General features: G+C 39.9%; 1 protein-coding gene across 11 annotated transcripts in view; it reads left to right on the top strand.

Annotated features, from left to right (window-relative positions):
• The window catches only part of C9H11orf65 (chromosome 9 C11orf65 homolog), a 156,931-nt gene that overhangs the window by 24,724 nt on the left and 113,853 nt on the right, over nucleotides 1-18,354 (top strand). For 6 of the 11 annotated variants that reach the window (XM_055094805.2, XM_063608257.1, XM_055094798.2 and 3 more), the window contains exon 3: nucleotides 8,883-8,975. The exons of the other annotated variants lie outside the window; for them this stretch is intronic. In XM_055094805.2, the coding sequence (XP_054950780.1) occupies nucleotides 8,883-8,975 (93 nt within the window). The remainder of the gene's footprint in view (nucleotides 1-8,882; nucleotides 8,976-18,354) is intronic. 11 annotated transcript variants of the gene reach the window in all.

Here is an 18,354-nt window from a genome sequence, read left to right as displayed (position 1 = left end):
CAAGTCTGTGTCCTGAAATGTTCATTCTGAGTGAGAACAGCCACCATGTAGGAAGGATAACTGCCCTGAAACTGCCATGCTGAAGTGAATCCCAGGCTAGCCTCATGGAGAGGTTGCCTCCAGAGATTGATGATTGACTATCCTGTTTTAACAGATATTACAGCCCACTTAAGCAGATACGTAAGTGAAAAGGCCATTTTTTATATTCCATGCCCAATAAATGTAATAAGGAAAAGAACCAAGGGACCTAGCTGACAGCTAGAATTGAGGTCCCTGACATTGGGCCCCACTTGAGCCATCCCAGCCATTTCTACTGTTCAAGTCATCCCCGCTGAAGCCTCAGTCATTGTGGAGATGAGACAAGACTTCCCTACTATTCCCTACCAGAATTCATAACCCATAATTATGAGCATAATAAAATGGTGGTTGTTTTTACACTACTAAGTTTTGAGGTACTTTACTACACAGTAATAGATGATTAGAACAGCTATATATTCTTTTAGAGGGTTAAGCTAGAAAGGGCAAAGTTACAATATTTGCCCTTGATTAGTTAGTCTCTACCTTAAATTAGTACTTTTACCCTTTTCAGAACAATGTAAGAATCTCATAACATGTTAACTCACTTTAGCCTCTTCACCTTTGTCCTGTTATTTCCAGATATTTCACTTACACTTTTGTTTTAAGTACCAGGAGACATTATTATTCTTGTTTTAAACAGCCAGTGTTCACTTTTTTATTGTAGTAAAATGTTCATAACATAAAATTTACCAGTTTAACCGTTTTTAGGTGTATAACTCAATTACATTAAGTGTATTCATAATGTTGTGCACCCATCACCAATATCCATTTCCACAGCTTTTTCATCATCCCAAACAAAACCTCATGTACCCATTAAACAAAAACCTCCTAACCACCAGACCCCAGTTATCTCTATTCTACTTTGTGTCTCTGTGAATTCTCCTATTTTAGGTACCTCATTTAAGTGGATTTGTCTTTTTGTATCTGGCTTATTTTACTCAACATAACATTTTCAATGTTCATCCAATTTATAGCATGTATCAGAATTTCATTCCTTTCTAAGGATGGATAATATTCCATTATATATCTATATGCTACATTGTATTTATCCATTCATCTGTTAATGGACATTTGGGCTATTTCCACTTTTTGGTTACTATGAATAATGCTGCTAAGAAATTGATGTAAAAGTATCTGTTTGAGCCATTGGTTTCTTTTTGGTATATGTCTAGAAGTGGAATTGCTGGATTATGTAATTCTATGTTTGACTTTGTGAGGAACTGCCAAACTTTACCACAGTGGCTGTACCATTTTACATTCCCACCAGCAATGCACAAGGTTTCCAGTTGCTCTATATCCTTGCCAATACTTGCTATTTTCAAGTTTTTTGGTAATAGCCATTCTAATGGATGTTAAGTGGTATCTCATTGCAGTTTTGATTTACATTTCCCTTATGACTAGTGATATTGATCATCTTTTCTGTCCTTATTGACCACTTGTAAGTCTTCTTTGGAGAAATATATATTCAAGATCTTTGCCCATTTTTACATTGAGTTGTTTTGCATTTGTTGTTGAGATGTAGCAGTTCTTTATCTTTCGAAGATCTGCTTTGCAAATATTTTCTCCCATTTTGTGGATTGCCCTTTTACTCTCTTGATAGTGTCCTTTGATGCACAAAACGTTTTAATTTTTTTTTTTTTAGATGGAGTCTCGCTCTGTCACCCAGGCTGGAGTGCAGTGGCACAGTCTCGGTTCACTGCAACCTCTGCCTCCTGGGTTCAAATGATTCTTCTGCCTCAGCCTCCTGAGTAGCTGGGACTACAGGCAACCACCACCATGCCTGGCTAATTTTTGTATTTTTAGTAGAAATGGGGTTTCACTGTGTTGGCCAGACTGGTCTCAAACTCCTGACCTCAAGTGATCTGCCCGCCTTGGCCTCCCAAAGTGCTAGGATTACAAGCGTGAGCCACTGCACCCAGTCTGATTTTTATGTAGTCCAGTTTATCTTTTTGTTCATTTTGTTTCTTGTGCTTTTGGTGTTATATCCAAGAAATCATTACCAAATCCAATGTCATGAAGCTTTTCCCCCATATTTTCTTCTAGGAGTTTTATGGCTTTAACTCTTATATTTGGATCTTTGATTTTTTTTTTTTTTCCCAGACGAAGTCTTGCTTTGTTGCCCAAGCTGGAGTGCAATGGCTCAATCTCAGCTCAGTGCCAACTCCGCCTCCCAGGTTTGAGGGATTCTTTTGCCTCAGCCTACCGAGTAGCTGGGACTACAGGAGTGCGCCACATGCCCAGCTAATTTTTGTATTTTTAGTGGAGACAGGGTTTCACCACGTTGGCCAGGCTGGTCTCAAACTCCTGACCTCAAGTGATCTGCCCGTCTCGGCCTCCCAAATTGCTGAAATTATAGGCGTGAGCCACTGCATGCCACCTAAATCTTTGATCCATTTTGAGTTAATGTTGCATATGGTGTAAATTAAGGACCCAATTTCATTATTTTTCATGTGGGTATATAATTGTCACAGATACATTTGTTGAAAATACTGTCCTCTTCATTGAATGGTTTTGAAACCCTTGTCAAAAATGAGTTGACGACATATATATGAGTCTATTTGGAGGCTCTCTATGCTATTCCATTGGCCTATATATCTGTCCTTAGGCCAGTACCAAACTGTTTTGATTATTGTAGCTTTAGTAAGTTTTGAAATCCGGAAGTATGGCTCTTCCAACTCACACTTTTTCACTTATTTTATTCTTTTTCAAGACTGTTTGGCTATTCAGGGTCCCTTGTGTTCCACATAGATTTTAGGATGGGCTTTTCTATTTTTTCAAAAAGTGCCATTGGGATTTTGGATAGTGATTACATTGAATCTGTACATTGCTTTGGGTAATACTGTCATCTTAACAATACTAAGGCTTCCAATCCGTGAATGTGGGGTGTTTTTCCATTTATTTATGTTTTGTTTAATTTCCTTATCCTTTTTTTTTTTTTTTTTTTTTTTTTAAGACTGAGTCTCACCTGTCACCAGGCTGGAGTGCAGTGGCGCTATCTCAGCTCACTGCAAGCTCTGCCTCTGCCTCCCGGATTCAAGCGATTCTCCTGCCTCAGCCTCCCGAGTAGCTGGGACTACAGACATGCGCCACCATGCCCAGCTAATTTTTGTATGTTTAGTAGAGACGGGGTTTCACCATGTTGGCCAGGATGGTTTCGATCTCTTGACCTCATGATCTGCCCGCCTCAGCCTCCCAAAGTGCTGGGATTATAGGCGTGAGCCACTGCGCCCAGCCTTCAGTATCTATTTTTATCTATCCAGATACAAACCATTTCCAGAGCCCTTCATTTCTTCCTGCAGCCTTATTTGCTTCCTTATGGTATTAATTTTCTGCCAACTCAAGAATTCTCTGTAGTTTGATTTTGTTTTTGAGAGGCAGGTTCTTGCTCTGTCACCCAGGCTGGAGTGCAGTGGTGCAATCATAGCTCACTGTAGCCTCGAATTCCTGAGCTTGAGCTCAAGTGATCCTCCTACCTCAAGCTACTGAGTAGCTAGGACTTCAGGTGTGCATCACCACACCTAGATAATTTTAAAAATTTTGTCCACACCCCCCCTTTTTTTTTTTTTTTTTTTGTCGTAACGGGTTCTTACTATGTTGACCTGGTGGGTCTCAAACTCCTAGCCTCAAGTGATCTTCCCATGTCAGCCTCCCAAAGTTCTGGAACTATAGATGTGTCTGTAGTATTTCTTATAAGATTTCTTAGATGCCAGACCTCCTGTGAAAAATCCCTTCAGCTTTTGTTTGTCTAAAAGCTTATTTATTTCCTTTTTATTTTCAAAGAATATTATCACATTTCATAGAAATCTAGACTGGCATGTTATTGGGATTTTCCCCCCCTCAGCACTCAGATGGCATTCCATTGTATTCTGTCTCCCATAGTTTCTATTAAAAAGTCAATAAATAGTGTTACCGTTTCTACTCTGAAAGTATTGTGGTATTTATTTTCTGGCTGCTTTTAAATTGCGTCTTTGTCTTTGATTTTTAGCAGTTTGATTATGATGTGTCTATATGTCATTTTCTTTATATTTGTCCTTGTTTGGTCAAGTTGACAATAGAATAACCCAGCAGAGTCTACCCCTTGTCACCTTGGCATCCATACAAATCCCTTTTAACCATATTTAACTTCCAAATAGAATCAAAACCATGCTTCCACCTAACATTCCTCATACAGGCCAAAGCATATTCACAACCTTCCCAAAAGTACCTTTATCCCTTTTTGGATCATTTTTATTCCTCTTTTTGCTGAACCATACTCTACCTGTGATATCTTATACTTTAAATACCAGGTGGAAGGTTAAGTACTTGTATTAATTTCCTAATGCTACTGTAAAAATTGCCACAAAGTTAGTGCTTTAAACCACAAAAATGTATTATCTTACAGTTCTGGAGGTCAGAAGTCTGAAATGGGCTTCACTGGGCTAAAATCAAGCATCAGCAGAGCTTGTGTTCTCTCTGGAGGCTCTAGGGAAGAATTTCCTGCCTTTTCCTCCTTCTAGAAGTTGCCCGCATCTTTGGCTCATTACGCCCTTCTATTTTCTTTCTTTCTTTTTTTTTTTCCTCCTAAAATCCTTTCCTGGAGCAACCCCTGTCTATTTTCAAAACCAGCAATGACCTGTCAAGTCTTTCCCTCATCACACCACTCTTGCTGACTCTTCTATGTCCTTTATATGGACCCTTGCAATTACCTTGGGCCAATGAGGATAATTTCCCTGTGTCAAAGTCAGCTGATTAGCAACCTTAGTTCCAAATGCAATCCTAATTCACCCTCTCCATGTAACAGCATATTTACACATTACAGATTACAGGGATTAGGTGTGAACATCTTTTGTTAGGGAGCGTTATGCTGCCTACCACACTATGATTAACACACTTTACATTTGTTTTAGGGGAATGGGAGCAGGAGAAAACAAAAGAAAAAAATGGCTAATATTTATATGCAGATATATAGAAGAAATACTCATAGATACTACCTGTTTCTGCAGCTAATTATGGGAATCATAGCTGGTATTTTTAACTTTTTTCTTCCACTAGCTATTTCATATTCTCTCTTCTTTTCAGCAAGCACTTCAGCTGGTTGTGGTTCCTTGCTCAGGGGTGGAGGAAGGGAATGACCCAAAACTTCATTCCTAAAGGGGCTAGACCTTTAACAATTCTGCCTGTTTGGGGTTGTTATAATTTTCCATTAACTTTTCTTACAGAATATGGTATTACTAAAAAACACCCCAAAAGTTCTCCTGAATTCTAGACATCTTCCTTAATTTCTACTGGTAGTAATAGCTCATTTTCTCCTAAGAATCAGGATTAATTACCCCAGCCAGTATGGTAATTGTCTTTTTTTTTTTCATGTTGGTTTATTGGTATGAGGAGAACAAGATGGTCAGGTGGCAGTATCAGTTTCCATTTTAATATTGGTATGTACTTCGGTGGAAAAGTTCTTCCTGTGGAAACTAAGACCATTATATCTGCAGAGCACAAAGGTACAAAGGACAGGAAGCAAAATTTTCACTAGTGGATCATTAAAGATAATATTGAGAGGGAGCCACTTCCATTTCTACCGCTTAATTCCCAAATTCATGAATGCTGGCTGTGTGAGAAATAGCACCATATTCATTCAGAGCATCTACTACAACATAGAGGATGTCGTCCTAGTCTGAAAAGTGTTATCACTGAACTCTAAATTGCAACTGAGTCTTTAACATGCCATTCCACTATTCTATCAGGCCAGTTGCTTCAGAGTGATTGGGAACAAGGTAAGATTTATGAATTTCATAAGCATGGGCCCATTGGTGTGCTACACTTGTTGTGAACCAAGTTCTCTAATCAGGAGCAATGCTATGTGGAATACCATGACAGAGAATAAAGCATTTTCAAAGTACACAGAAGGTTTTTGTGGAAGCACTGTGCACATGGAAGGATCAGATGTCAATTCCAGTGAGAAAAGAAGTGTTGCCCTTTCCATAATGGAAGTGTTCCAAATAATCAATTTTTGTCTCAAGGAAGCTAGGTAGTTCCCCCAAGGAATTATGCCATATCAGGGGCTCAGTGTTAGTCTCTGTGTTGGCAAGTTGGACTCTCTCAGTGGTGGCAGTAGCCAGATCTAGTGGGTAGAAATTCATGTTGCTGAGCCTATGAATAACCTCCATTCCTGTTTTTTTTTTTTGAGACAGAGTCTCCCTCTGTCGCCCAGGCTGGAGTGCAGTGGCACCATTTCGGCTCACTGCAACCTCCGCTTGCCAGATTCAGGCGATTCTCCTGCCTCAGCTTCCTGAGTAGCTGGGATTACAGGCACACACCACCATGCCCAGCTAATTTTTGTATTTTTAGTAGAGATGTGGTTTCACCATGTTGGCCAGGCTGATCTCGAACCCCTGACCTCAAGTGATCCACCTGCCTTAGCCTCCCAAAGTGCTGGGATTACAGCTATGAGCCACCACACCCGGACATAACCTCCATTCCTACTGCTATGACCACTTTGTTCATGAGCACATAGTGCAAGGATAGCAGTGGCTAGGGGGAAAGGCTGACTGATTCCAAGGAATAAGTCATCTTGCTCACCTGATTATTAAGATTCTTCTCTGTTGAGATTGTTCTTTGGTGAGCATTCACATAAGACACAAGCATCTTCTCACTTGGTGCCCATCTGGAGAAGTCTGCACATACCTCTTCCCCAGACCACTTGTCACCAATTTTCTAACCATGTTCTTTCCAAATCCCTGACCATCCAGTCAAACCATCCATCAATCACCATCCATCTATAGATCTATACTTCTGGCCATCTTTTCTTCCAGGCACAATATACAACCAGGTATGCCACTTGAGGTTCTGTCCCAGTAGAAGGATTTCCCTTCCCCTCTGTACTGCAAGTGAAGCTGTAATGTATATGGAACTTCCTGTGAGTCCCACCTTTTACTTGACCCCCTTAGGGGCCAAGCCTAACAAGCCCTGTTAGGACTTGAGTTTGACCAATGGAATGCAGAATAAATGTTGCTGTGACTTACAAGATAAGGCCCTAAAAAACCTTGTAACTTCCACTTGCTGTCTTTGGTACTTTTTTTGTTTTGTTTTGTTTTGTTTTGAGACGGAGTCTTACTCTGTCACCCAGGCTGGAGTGCAGTGGCGTGATCTCTGCTCACTGCAAGTTCCGCCTCCTGGGTTCACACCATCCTCCTGCCTCAGCCTCCCGAGTAGCTGGGACTGCAGGCGCCTGCCACCACACCTAACTAATTTTTTTTGTATTTTTAGTAGAGACAGGGTTTCACCGTGTTAGCCAGGATGGTCTCGATCTCCTGACCTCGTGATCCCACCCACCTTGGCCTCCCAAAGTGCTGGGATTATAGGCATGAGCCACTGAGCCCGGCATATATATATATATATATATATATATATGTATATATGTATATATATATTTTTTTTAATGCCTCGACACTCCAAAGTGCTGGGATTACAGGCGTGAGCCACTGCACCCAATCTCTCTTTGGTACTTTAAAACCTCCATACTATGAAGAAGCTCAAACTGAAGGTCTGTTTGGAAAGAGAGGCCCAGCTATCCTAGATATTCCAAAAATTTCAGCTGAAGACCCTGATATGTGGGAGAGGCCATATTAAATCACTTAACTCCAGCTGATCTGGCAGCTGACTAAGGCCACATGTATGAGTCCAACCAAGACCAGCAGAACTCCCCTGTCAACCCACAGGAAGAGAGAAATAATAAATGGTTGTTGCTCTAAGCCACTAAGTTTTAGGGTGGTTTGTTATGTATTAGTAGACAACTGATATAGTAACCACCTATTTAGAAGATACTATTCGGATTTTAAACCATAATAAGTATTTCTTGATACTCAATTTGGAGTTTTATTTGGGGAAAATTATATCTTCCTTTCAGAAAGAATACTATTAGTATAGACATGGGCTGTACCATCTTCCATAGGCAATTGTAGTGGGGCTTTAGATTGTTATATTGGTACTATGGGTTACTTAAATTTGAATTTATTTTATTTGCTTTAACATAAGCAAACGGGGAGTGGGGTGTTTACCAAGAGTTATTAAAGCATTTTTAGGGAGATGGGGCTTGAGGGGAGAGTTACCAAAGAAATAATTTTCCAAGATGGACTAATTGGTAGGGATTGTTTAGCTAAATTTGCACTAATGTGAAAAATAGATGAACACTCAATAAATATTAGTTGTTGTTACCATTACAGAATCCTGTAATACATCAGTGGAATTACTATAGGAATAAGGAGGATTCTGCAATGGTAACAATGGCTAATATTTATTGAATGTTTTCTTGTGTCAGAAAGCTTTACATGCTCTACAAATATTAATTCATGTATTTCTCACCAAAGCTGTATGAGATGGCTACTATCATTCCCACTTTATAGTTGAAGAAACTGAGTGCAAAGAGGTTAAGCAACTTGTCGACAGTCACAGCTGCTAAATACTAACAGCTGAACCCAGACAAGAGTATCCCATACTCAGTGGTTCTTAATCAGTAGTCTGTATTTTGGTTTTTTTCTAGATTACTCTGGAGAGTACACTGAGATGACTTTACCAAAGTTTGGGATATTACATTTATACTTGGTAGTGATGCAATTACAAATTTAAGAATAAATCTCTTTGTGAGAATTATACTAATACTACTAGGGTTATCAAAGCAAACCCTGAGTGCATAATATTTCTAAAATCTAGTGTGGATACATAAAATCTATTTTATGGTACTTTATTCGTTTTTGCCCTGATTAGACAAAAAGCTAAGTAGAAATAGAAAATCCAGTTTTGATCATGAAATCTTGTGTTTGAACCTTTAGAATGTCGCTATATTTCAACACTTTAAAAGTCTGATTGATTTAAGAAGACAGGGAGAACCACGTCAGATAGTGAAATATATTAATCCCAAAGAGGTAAGGACATTACTTATTGATATAGCATCCTATATTTTTCCTTAAAATGTAATTACTTTATCAATTCATTGTGCTCATCATATTTGTTTCTTTTTAAAACTGTTTTTATTAAAGTATTACACATATGTTGAAAGTTCATAAAACATATATAGCTCAATGAATCATCACAAAGCAAACACCTATGTAACCGTCACCCAGATCAATGTTTTCATACTCCAAATCACTCCCTTCGGGTACCCTGCAAATCATTGCCAACTCCCTTCTTCCAAAAGGTAACCACTATTTTATATTCTAACATAATACTTTAATTTCCTGTTTTTGAACTGTATATAAATAGAATCCTATAGTATGCTTTGGGTTATATATTTGTTCATCCAACAATACATTTATGTAGCTGAAATTCATTCATTTTTAATTAATAGCCATTATTCTCTTTTATGAATATATTGCTATTTATTCATTCTACAGTTGATTGACCTTTGTATTTTTTCTAGTTTGGGGCTATTTTAATAACTGTTTCTGGGAATTTTCATGTCTCCTCATGGATAAGTGTACACATTTTTTTTTTGTTTATACTACACCTAGAAATGGAATTGCTGAGCAACAAATTATCCTTATCACAACTCTGGGAGATAATGCCAGATTATTTCCCAAAGCTATTGTACTAATTTATATTTGCACTAGCAATCTTTGGTATTCTTAGTGCTTTACATTTTCACCAATACATAATATTGTCAGTTTGTAATTTGTATTTCCCTGATACTTTTGTGATGTGGAAAGTGCTTATTCAAGTCTCCTCTGTGTGTGTGTGTGTGTGTGTGTGTGTGTGTGTGTGTGTGTGTGTTCCCTATCCTTATGGGTTTTGGGGGTTTTTTTTGTTTTATTTATTTATTTTTTTAAGACAGGGTCTCACTCTGTCACCCAGGTTAGAGTGCAGTGGCACGATCAGGGCTCACTGCAGCGTCAACCTCCTGGACTCAAGCAATCCTCCTGCTTCAGCCCCATGAATAACTGGGACTATAGGCGCATGCCACCGCGTCCAGCTAATTTTTTGTATTTTCAGTAGAGACAGGGTTTTGCCATGTTGCTCAAGCTGGTCTTGAACTCCTGGACTCAAGTGATCTGCCCACCTTGGCCTCCCAAAGTGCTGGGATTACAGGTGTAAACCACCGTACCCCTTATTGGTCTTTTAAAAATCAGTTCTTTGTATTTTTTTAAAACTACTTTTTTCTCAATTTACTTTTTGTGGTAAAGTACACATAATATAAAATTTACCATCTTAACGATTTTTAAGAATACAGTTCAGGCTGGGCACAGTGGCTCACGCCTGTAATTCCAGCACTTTGGGAGGCAGAGGCAGGCGGATCATGAGGTTAGGAGATTGAGACCACCCTGGCTAACATGGCGAAACCCCATCTCTACTAAAAATACAAAAAAAAAAAAAAAAAATTAGCCAGGCGTGGTGGCAGGCACCTGTAGTCCCAGCTACTTGGGAGGCTGAGGCAGGAGAATGGCATGAACATGGGAGGCAGAGCTTTCAGTGAGCAGAGATCACGCCACTGCACTCCAGCCTGGGCAACAGAGCAAGACTCTGTCTCAAAAAAAAAAAAAAAGAATACAGTTTAGTAGTACTAAACACATTTATAATGTGTGTAACCATCACCATCACCACCACCCATCTCCATAAATCTTTTCATCTTACAAAACCAAAACTCTATCCTCATTAAACAGTAACTCCTTATTTTCCCTTCCACCTATCTCCCAGCAACTATCATTCTACCTCCTGTCCCTATGAATTTGACTAATTACCTCATAGGAGTGGAATTATACAGTACTTGTCTTTTTGTGATTGGCTTATGTCACTTAGCACAGTGTCCTCAAGATTCACCCATGTAATAGTTTATTGCAGGATTTCTTTCCTTTCTTAAGGCTGAATAATATTCCATTGTGTGTATATACTACATTGTACTTGTTCACTCATCCACCAATGGACACTTGGGTTGCTTCCATGTTTTAGCTATTATGAATAATGCTTCTATAAATGGTTATACAAATATCTCTTTGAGACCCTTCTTTTAATTCTTTTGGGTATATATCCAGAAGTGGAATTGTTGGATCATATGGTAATTCCATTTTTAAGTTTTTTAGGAACAACCATACTGTTTTCCACAGTGGCTGTACCATTTTGTACTCTCACCAATAATGCACAAGGGTTATATATTCTTCATAGAAGCCCTTTGTCAGTTATCTGTTACATGCATCTTTTTTTCACTCTATGGCTTGTCACTCTCTTAATGGAGTCTTTCCTTTGATTTTTTATTACAAAACATGTCAAATATATGCAAAAGGAGAAAGAGTAAAGTCATAAGCCACCATGTACCCATCATCTAGCTTCAACAGTTAGCAATTCATAACCAATCTTATTTCATCTATACCTCTACCCACTTTCTACAACCTCTAGGTTATTTTGAAGCAGTGGTGTCTTTTGATGAACAAAGTTCTTAATTTTAATGTAGTTCAATTTATCAATATTTTCCTATGTGGTTGGTGCCTTTTTAATTTGTTTTTTTCTTTTTTCTTTTTCTTTTTTTGAGACAGGGTCTCGTTCTGTCTCCCAGGCTGGAGCATAGTGGTGTGATCACAGTTCACTGCAGCCTCAACCTCCTGGGCCCAAGCGATCCTCCCACCTCAGCCTCACAAGTAGCTGGAGCAACAGGCACATGCCGCCATGCCCAGCTATTTTTTTTCATTTTTTGTAGAGATGGGATCTCCCTAGGTTACGCAGGCTCATCTCAAACTCCTGGGCTCAAGCAATCCTTATGCCTTGGCCTCCCAATGTGCTGGGATAACAGGCATGAGCCACTACACCAAGCTGGTGTTTTTTGTTTTGTTTTGTTTTTTGGTATTTTTGTTTGTTTGTTTGTTTTTTAATACTTTAAGTTCTGGGATACATGTGCAGAACATGCAGGTTTGTTACATAGGTATACATGTACCATGGTGATTTGCTGCACCCATCAACCCGTCATCTACATTAGGTATTTCTCCTAACGCTATCCCTCCTCTAGCCCCCCCACCCCTCTACAGACCCCAGTATGTGATGTTCCCCTCCCTGTGTCCATGTGTTCTCATTGTTCCACTCCCACTTATGAGTGAGAATGTGCGGTGTCTGGTTTTCTGTTCCTGTGTTAGTTTGCTGAGAATGATGGTTTCCAGCTTCATCCATGTCCCTGCAAAGGACATGAACACATCCTTTTTTATGGCTGCATGGTATTCCATGGTGTATATGTGGCACATTTTCTTTATCCAGTCTGTTATTAATGGGCATTTGGATTGGTTCCAAGTCTTTGCTATTGTGAACACTGCTCCAATAAACATACGTGTGCATGTGTCTTTATAGTAGAATGATTTATAATCCTTTTGGTATATACCCAGTAATGGGGTTGCTGGGTCAAATGGTACTTCTGGTTCTAGATCCTTGAGGAATTGTCACACTGTCTTCCACAATTGGTAGAACTAATTTATACTCCCACCAACAGTGTAAAAGCATTCCTGTTTCTCCACATCCTCTCCAGCATCTATTCTTTCCTGACTGTTTAATGATTGCCATTCTAACTGGCATGAGATGGTATCTCATTTTGGTTTTGATTTGCATTTCTCTAATGACCAGTGATGATGAGCTTTTTAAAATATGTTTGTTGACCACATAATTGTCTTCTTTTGAGAAGCATCTGTTCATATCCTTCACCCCCTTTTTGGTGGGGTTTTTTTTTTCTTGTAAATTTGTTTAAGTTCCTTATAGATTCTGGATATTAGCCCTTTGTCAGATGGATAGATTGCAAAAATTTTCTCCCATTCTATAGGTTGCCTGTTCATTCTGATGATAGTTTCTTTTGCTGTGCAGAAGCTCTTTAGTTTAATTAGATCCCATTTGTCACTTTTGGCTTTTATTGCCATTGCTTTTGGTGTTTTAATCATGAAGTCTTTGCCCATGCCTAGGTCCTGAATGGTATTGCCTAGGTTTTCTTCTAGGATTTTTATGATTTTAGGTCTTACGTTTAAGTCTTTAATCTATCTAGAGTTAATTTTTGTATAAGGTGTAAGGAAGGGGGGTCCAGTTTTAGTTTTCTGCATATGGCTAGCCATTTTTCCCAGCACTATTTATTAAATAGGAAATATTTTCCCCATTGCTTGTTTTTGTCAGGTTTGTGAAAAATGAGATAGTGTCAAAGATGTGTTTGTTTTTGTCAGGTTTGTCAAGGATGAGATGTGTGGTGGTATTTCTGGGGCCTCTGTTCTGTTCCATTGGTTTATATATCTGTTTTGGTATCAGTACCATGCTGTTTTGGTTACTGTGGCCTTGTAGTATAGTTTGAAGTCAGGTAGCATGATGCCTCCAACTTTGTTCTTTTTGCTTAGGATTGTCTTGGCTATACGGGTTTTTTTTTGGTTCCATATGAAATTTAAAGTAGTTTTTTCTAATTCAATGAGGAAAGTCAATGGTAGCTTGATGGGGATAGCATAGAATCTATAAATTACTTTGGGCAGTATGGCCATTTTCACAGTATTGATTCTTCCTATTCATGAGCATGGAATGTTTTTCCATTTGTTTGTGTCCTCTCTTATTTCCTTGAGCAGTGGTGTGTAGTTCTCCTTGAAGAGGTCCTTCATATCCCTTGTGAGTTGTATTCCTAGGTATTTTATTCTCTTTGTAGCAATTGTGAGTGAGAGCTCACTCATTGTTTGGGTCTCTGATTTTCTATTATTGGTGTATAGGAATGCTTGTGATTTTTGCAGATTGATTGTGTGTCCTGAGACTTTGTGGAAGTTGCTTATCAGCTTAAGAAGATTTGGGGCTGAGACAATGGGGCTTTCTAAATATACAATCATGTCATCTGCAAATAGAGACAATTTGACTTCCTCTCTTTCTATTTGAATACTCTTTATTTTTTTCTCTTGCCTGATTGCCCTGGCCAGAACTTCCAATACTATGTTGAAAAGGAGCGGTAAGAGAGGGCATCCTTGTCTTATACCGGTTTTCAAAGGGAATACATCCAGCTTTTGCCCGTTCAGTATGGTATTGGCTGTGGGTTTGTCATAAATAGCTCTTATTATTTTGAGATACGTTCCATGAATACCTAGTTTATTGAAAGTTTTTAGCACGAAGCGGTGTTGAATTTTATCAAAGGCCTTTTCTGCATCGATTGAGATAATCACATGGTTTTTGTAATTGGTTCTGTTTATGTGATGGATTACATTTATTGATTTGTGTATGTTGAACTAGCCTTTCATCCCAGGGATGAAGCCGACTTGATCGTGGTGGATACGCTTTTTGATGTGCTGCTAGATTCGGTTTGCCGGTATTTTATGGAGGATTTTCACATTGATGTTCATCAGGTATATTGGCCTGAAATTTTCTTCTTTTGTTGTGTCTCTGCCAGGGTTTGGTATCAGGATGATGCTGGCCTCATAAAATGAGTTAGGGAGTAGCCCCTCTTTTTCTATTGTTTGGAATAGTTTCAGAAGGAATGGTACCAGCTCCTCTTTGTATCTCTGGTAGAATTCAGCTGTGAATCCATCTGGTCCTGGGATTTTTTTGGTTGGTAGCCTATTAATTACTGCCTCAATTTCAGAACTTGTTATTGGTCTATCAGGGATTTGACTTCTTCCTGGTTTAGTCTTGGGAGGGTGTATGTGTCCAGGAATTTATCCATTTCTTGTAGATTTTCTAGTTTATTTGCATAGAGGTGTGTATAGTATTCTCTGATGATAGTTTTTATTTCTCTGGGATCAGTGGTGATATCATCTTTATCATTTTTTATTGTATCTATTTGATTCTTCTCTCTTCTTTGTTAGTCTGGCTAGTGGTCTATTTTGTTAATCTTTTCAAAAAAACAGCTCCTGGATTCACTGATTTTTTGCAGGTTTTTTTGTGTCTCTTATCTCCTTCAGTTCTGCTCTGATCGTAGATATTTCTTGTCTTCTGCTAGATTTTGAATGTGTTTGCTCTTGCTTCTCTAGTTCTTTTAATTGTGATATTAGGGTGTCAATTTTAGATCTTTCCCGCTTTCTCCTATGGCCATTTAGTGCTATAAATTTCCCTCTAAACACTGCTTTAGCTGTTTCCCGGGAATTCTGGTACATTGTGTCTTTGTTCTCATTGGTTTCAAATAACTTATTTATTTCTGCCTTCGTTTCATTATTTATCCAGTAGTCATTCAGGAGCAGGTGTTAAGGTTCCATGTAGTTGTGCAGTTTTGAGTGAGTTTTAAAATCCTGAGTTCTAATTTGATTGCACTGTGGTCTGAGAGACTGGTAGGATTTCCATTCTTTTGCATTTGCTGAGGAGTGTTTACTTCCAGTTATGTGGTCAATTTAGAATAAGTGCGATGTGATGTTGAGAAGAATGTATCTTTTGTTGCTTTGGGGTGGAGAGTTCTGTAGATGTCTATTAGGTCTGCTTGGTCTAGAGCTGAGTTCAAGTCCTGAATATCCTTGTTAATTTTCTGTCTCGTTGATCTGTCTAATGTTGACAGGGGGTGTTAAAGTCTCCCATAATTATTGTGTGGGAGTCTAAGTCTCCTTGCAGGTCTCTAAGAACTTGCTTTATGACTCTGAGTGTTCCTGTATTGGGAGAGTGTTTTCCAACTTGGTTCCATTCTCCCCATCACTTTCAGGTATATCAATCAAATGTAGGTTTGGTCTTTTCACATAGTCCCATATTTCTTGGAGGCTTTGTTCACTCCTTTTCATTCTTTTTTCTCTAATCTTGTCTTCATGCTTTATTTCATTAAGTTGATCTTCAATCTCTGATGTCCTTTCTTCCGCTTGATCGATTCGGCTATTGATACTTGTGTATGCTTCACAAAGTTCTTGTGCTGTGTTTTTCAGCTCCATCAGGTCATTTATTTCTTCTCTAAACTGGTTATTCTAGATAGCAATTCCTCTAACCTCTTTTTCAGGTTCTTAGCTTCCTTGCATGGGCTAGAACATGCTCCTTTAGCTCGGAGGAGTTTGTTATCCACCTTCTAAAGCCTACTTCTGTCAATTCATCTAACTCATTCTCTGTCCAGTTTAGTTCCCTTGCTGGCAAGGAGTTGTGATACTTTGAAGGAGAAGAGGTATTCTGGTTTTTGGAATTTTCTGCCTTTTAGTGCCTGTTTTTCCTCATCTTTGTGGTTTTCTCTACCTTTGGTCTTTGATGTTGGTGACCATCGAATGGGGTTTCTGTGTGGATGTTCTTTTTGTTGATGTTGATGCTATTCCTTTCTGTTTGTTAGTTTTCCTTCTAACAGGCCCCTCTGCTGCAGGTCTGCTGGAGTCTGCTGGAGTTCCACTCCAGACCCTATTTGCCTGGGTATCACCAGTGGAGGCTGCAGAACAGCAAAGATTGCTGCCTGTTCCTTCCTCTGGAAGCTTTGTCCCAGAGGGGCACCCGCCAGATGCCAGCCAGAGCTCTCCTGTATGAGGTGTCTGTCAACCCCTGCTGGGAGATGTCTCCCAGTCAGGAGGCATGGGGGTCAGGGATCCACTTGAGGAGGCAGTCTGTCCCTTAGCAGAGCTCGAGCGCTGTGCTGGGAGATCTGCTGCTCTCTTCAGAGCTGGCAGGCAGGAACGTTTAAGTCTGCTGAAGCTACACCCACAGCCACCCCTTCCCCCAGGTGCTCTGTGAGGGGAAAACAGCCTACTCTAGCCTCAGTAATTGCAGATGTCCCTCCCCCCACCAAACTCCAGCGTCCCAGGTCAATTTCAGACTGTTGTGCTGGCAGCAAAAATTTCAAGCCAGTGGATCTTAGCTTGCTGGGCTCCATGGTGGTGGGATCCGCTGAGCTAGACCACTTGGCTCCCTGGCTTCAGCCCCCTTTCTAGGGGAGTGAATGGGTCTGTCTCGCTGGCATTCCAGGTGCCACTGGGGTATGAAAAAAAACTGCAGCTAGCTTGGTGTCTGCCCAAAGGGCTGCTCAATTTTGTGCTTGAAACCCAGGGCCCTGTTGGCATAGGCAACCTAGGGAATCTCCTGGTGTGCAGGTTGGGAAGATGGTGCGAAAAGCATAGTATCTGGCCAGAATGCACAGCTGGTGCTTTTTATAACCTTTTCCAACTCCAAGGTTATAAAAATATTCTCTTATATTATACAAGATTTATTGATTTGCATTTTATACTTAGATCTGCAGTCCACCTGGGACTGACCTCTGTGTATGGTGTGAGGTACAGGCCAGCTTTTTTTTTGTTTTTGAGACAGAGTCTTGCTCTGTCGCCCAGGCTGGAGTCCCGTGGTGCAATCTTGGCTCACTGCAACCTCTGCCTCCCAGGTTCAAGTGATGCTCCTGCCTCAGCCTCTTGAGTAGCTGGGACTACAGGTGCCTGCCACCATGCCCTGCTAATTTTTGTATTTTTAGTAGAAACGGGGTTTCACCATGTTAGCCAGGATGGTCTCCATCTCCTGACCTCGTGATCCGCCCACCTTGGCCTCCCAAAGTGCTGGGATTACAGGTGTGAGCCACCATGCCCAGCCCAGGTCAACATTCTCATTCTTCCATACAGATATCCAAGTGATTAAATGCTATTTATTGAAAATACTATCCTGTCCCTGATGCTCTGCGGTGCCACCTTTAAAATAATTAAATCAGGTGGCCATTTATGTATTGGTCTGTTCCATTGGTCTGTTTTTCTACTGTTATCGTAACTATTACAGCTTTATAACAATCCTATTAAATGGTAGAGAAGACCTCCAATCTTACAATTCTTTTTCAAGAAAACACTCCAGGCTATTCTTGAATGCTTTTTATTTCCACATAAATGTTTGAATTAGCTTTTCAATTTCCACAGCAAAATAAATCTGTTGGGGAAGTGAAAATTGTAGAGTAAGGAGTTCTAAGAATAAGTGTCGGCCGGGCGCGGTGGCTCACGCCTGTAATCCCAGCACTTTGGGAGGCTGAGTCGGGCAGATCATGAGGTCAGGAGTTCGAGACCAGCCTGGCCAACATAGTGAAACCCCATCTCTACTAAAAATACAAAAATTAGCCAGGCGTGGTGGCATGCGCCTGTAGTCCCAGCTACTCGGGAGGTTGACAGGAGAATCGCTTGGACCAGGGAGGCAGAGGTTGCAGCAAGCCAAGATTGCGCCACTGCACACCAACCCGGGTGACAGTATGAGACTTCGTCTCAAAAAAAAAGAATAACCATCAGAATCAACTTTATTGGAACTCTGGAATCTAATTAAAAACTTAGAGCAACCAGGGGAATGCTTTTAATGGAGAAAAAGGCTACTAAACTTTAAGAAAGCAGGGTGGTGTTTTTGCCTACCTATCAAACATGCCTTGTTCTCCAGCTTGGCAGCAGCTGTGGAAACAAAGGCCCCTATTCCTGGTGTGGCTTTTTG

Source organism: Pan paniscus, chromosome 9 (assembly GCF_029289425.2).
Source record: "Pan paniscus chromosome 9, NHGRI_mPanPan1-v2.0_pri, whole genome shotgun sequence".
Lineage (NCBI taxonomy): Eukaryota > Metazoa > Chordata > Mammalia > Primates > Hominidae > Pan > Pan paniscus.
The sequence above is the reverse complement of the archived record's forward strand: the minus strand, read 5'-3'. Positions and strand labels throughout refer to the sequence as shown.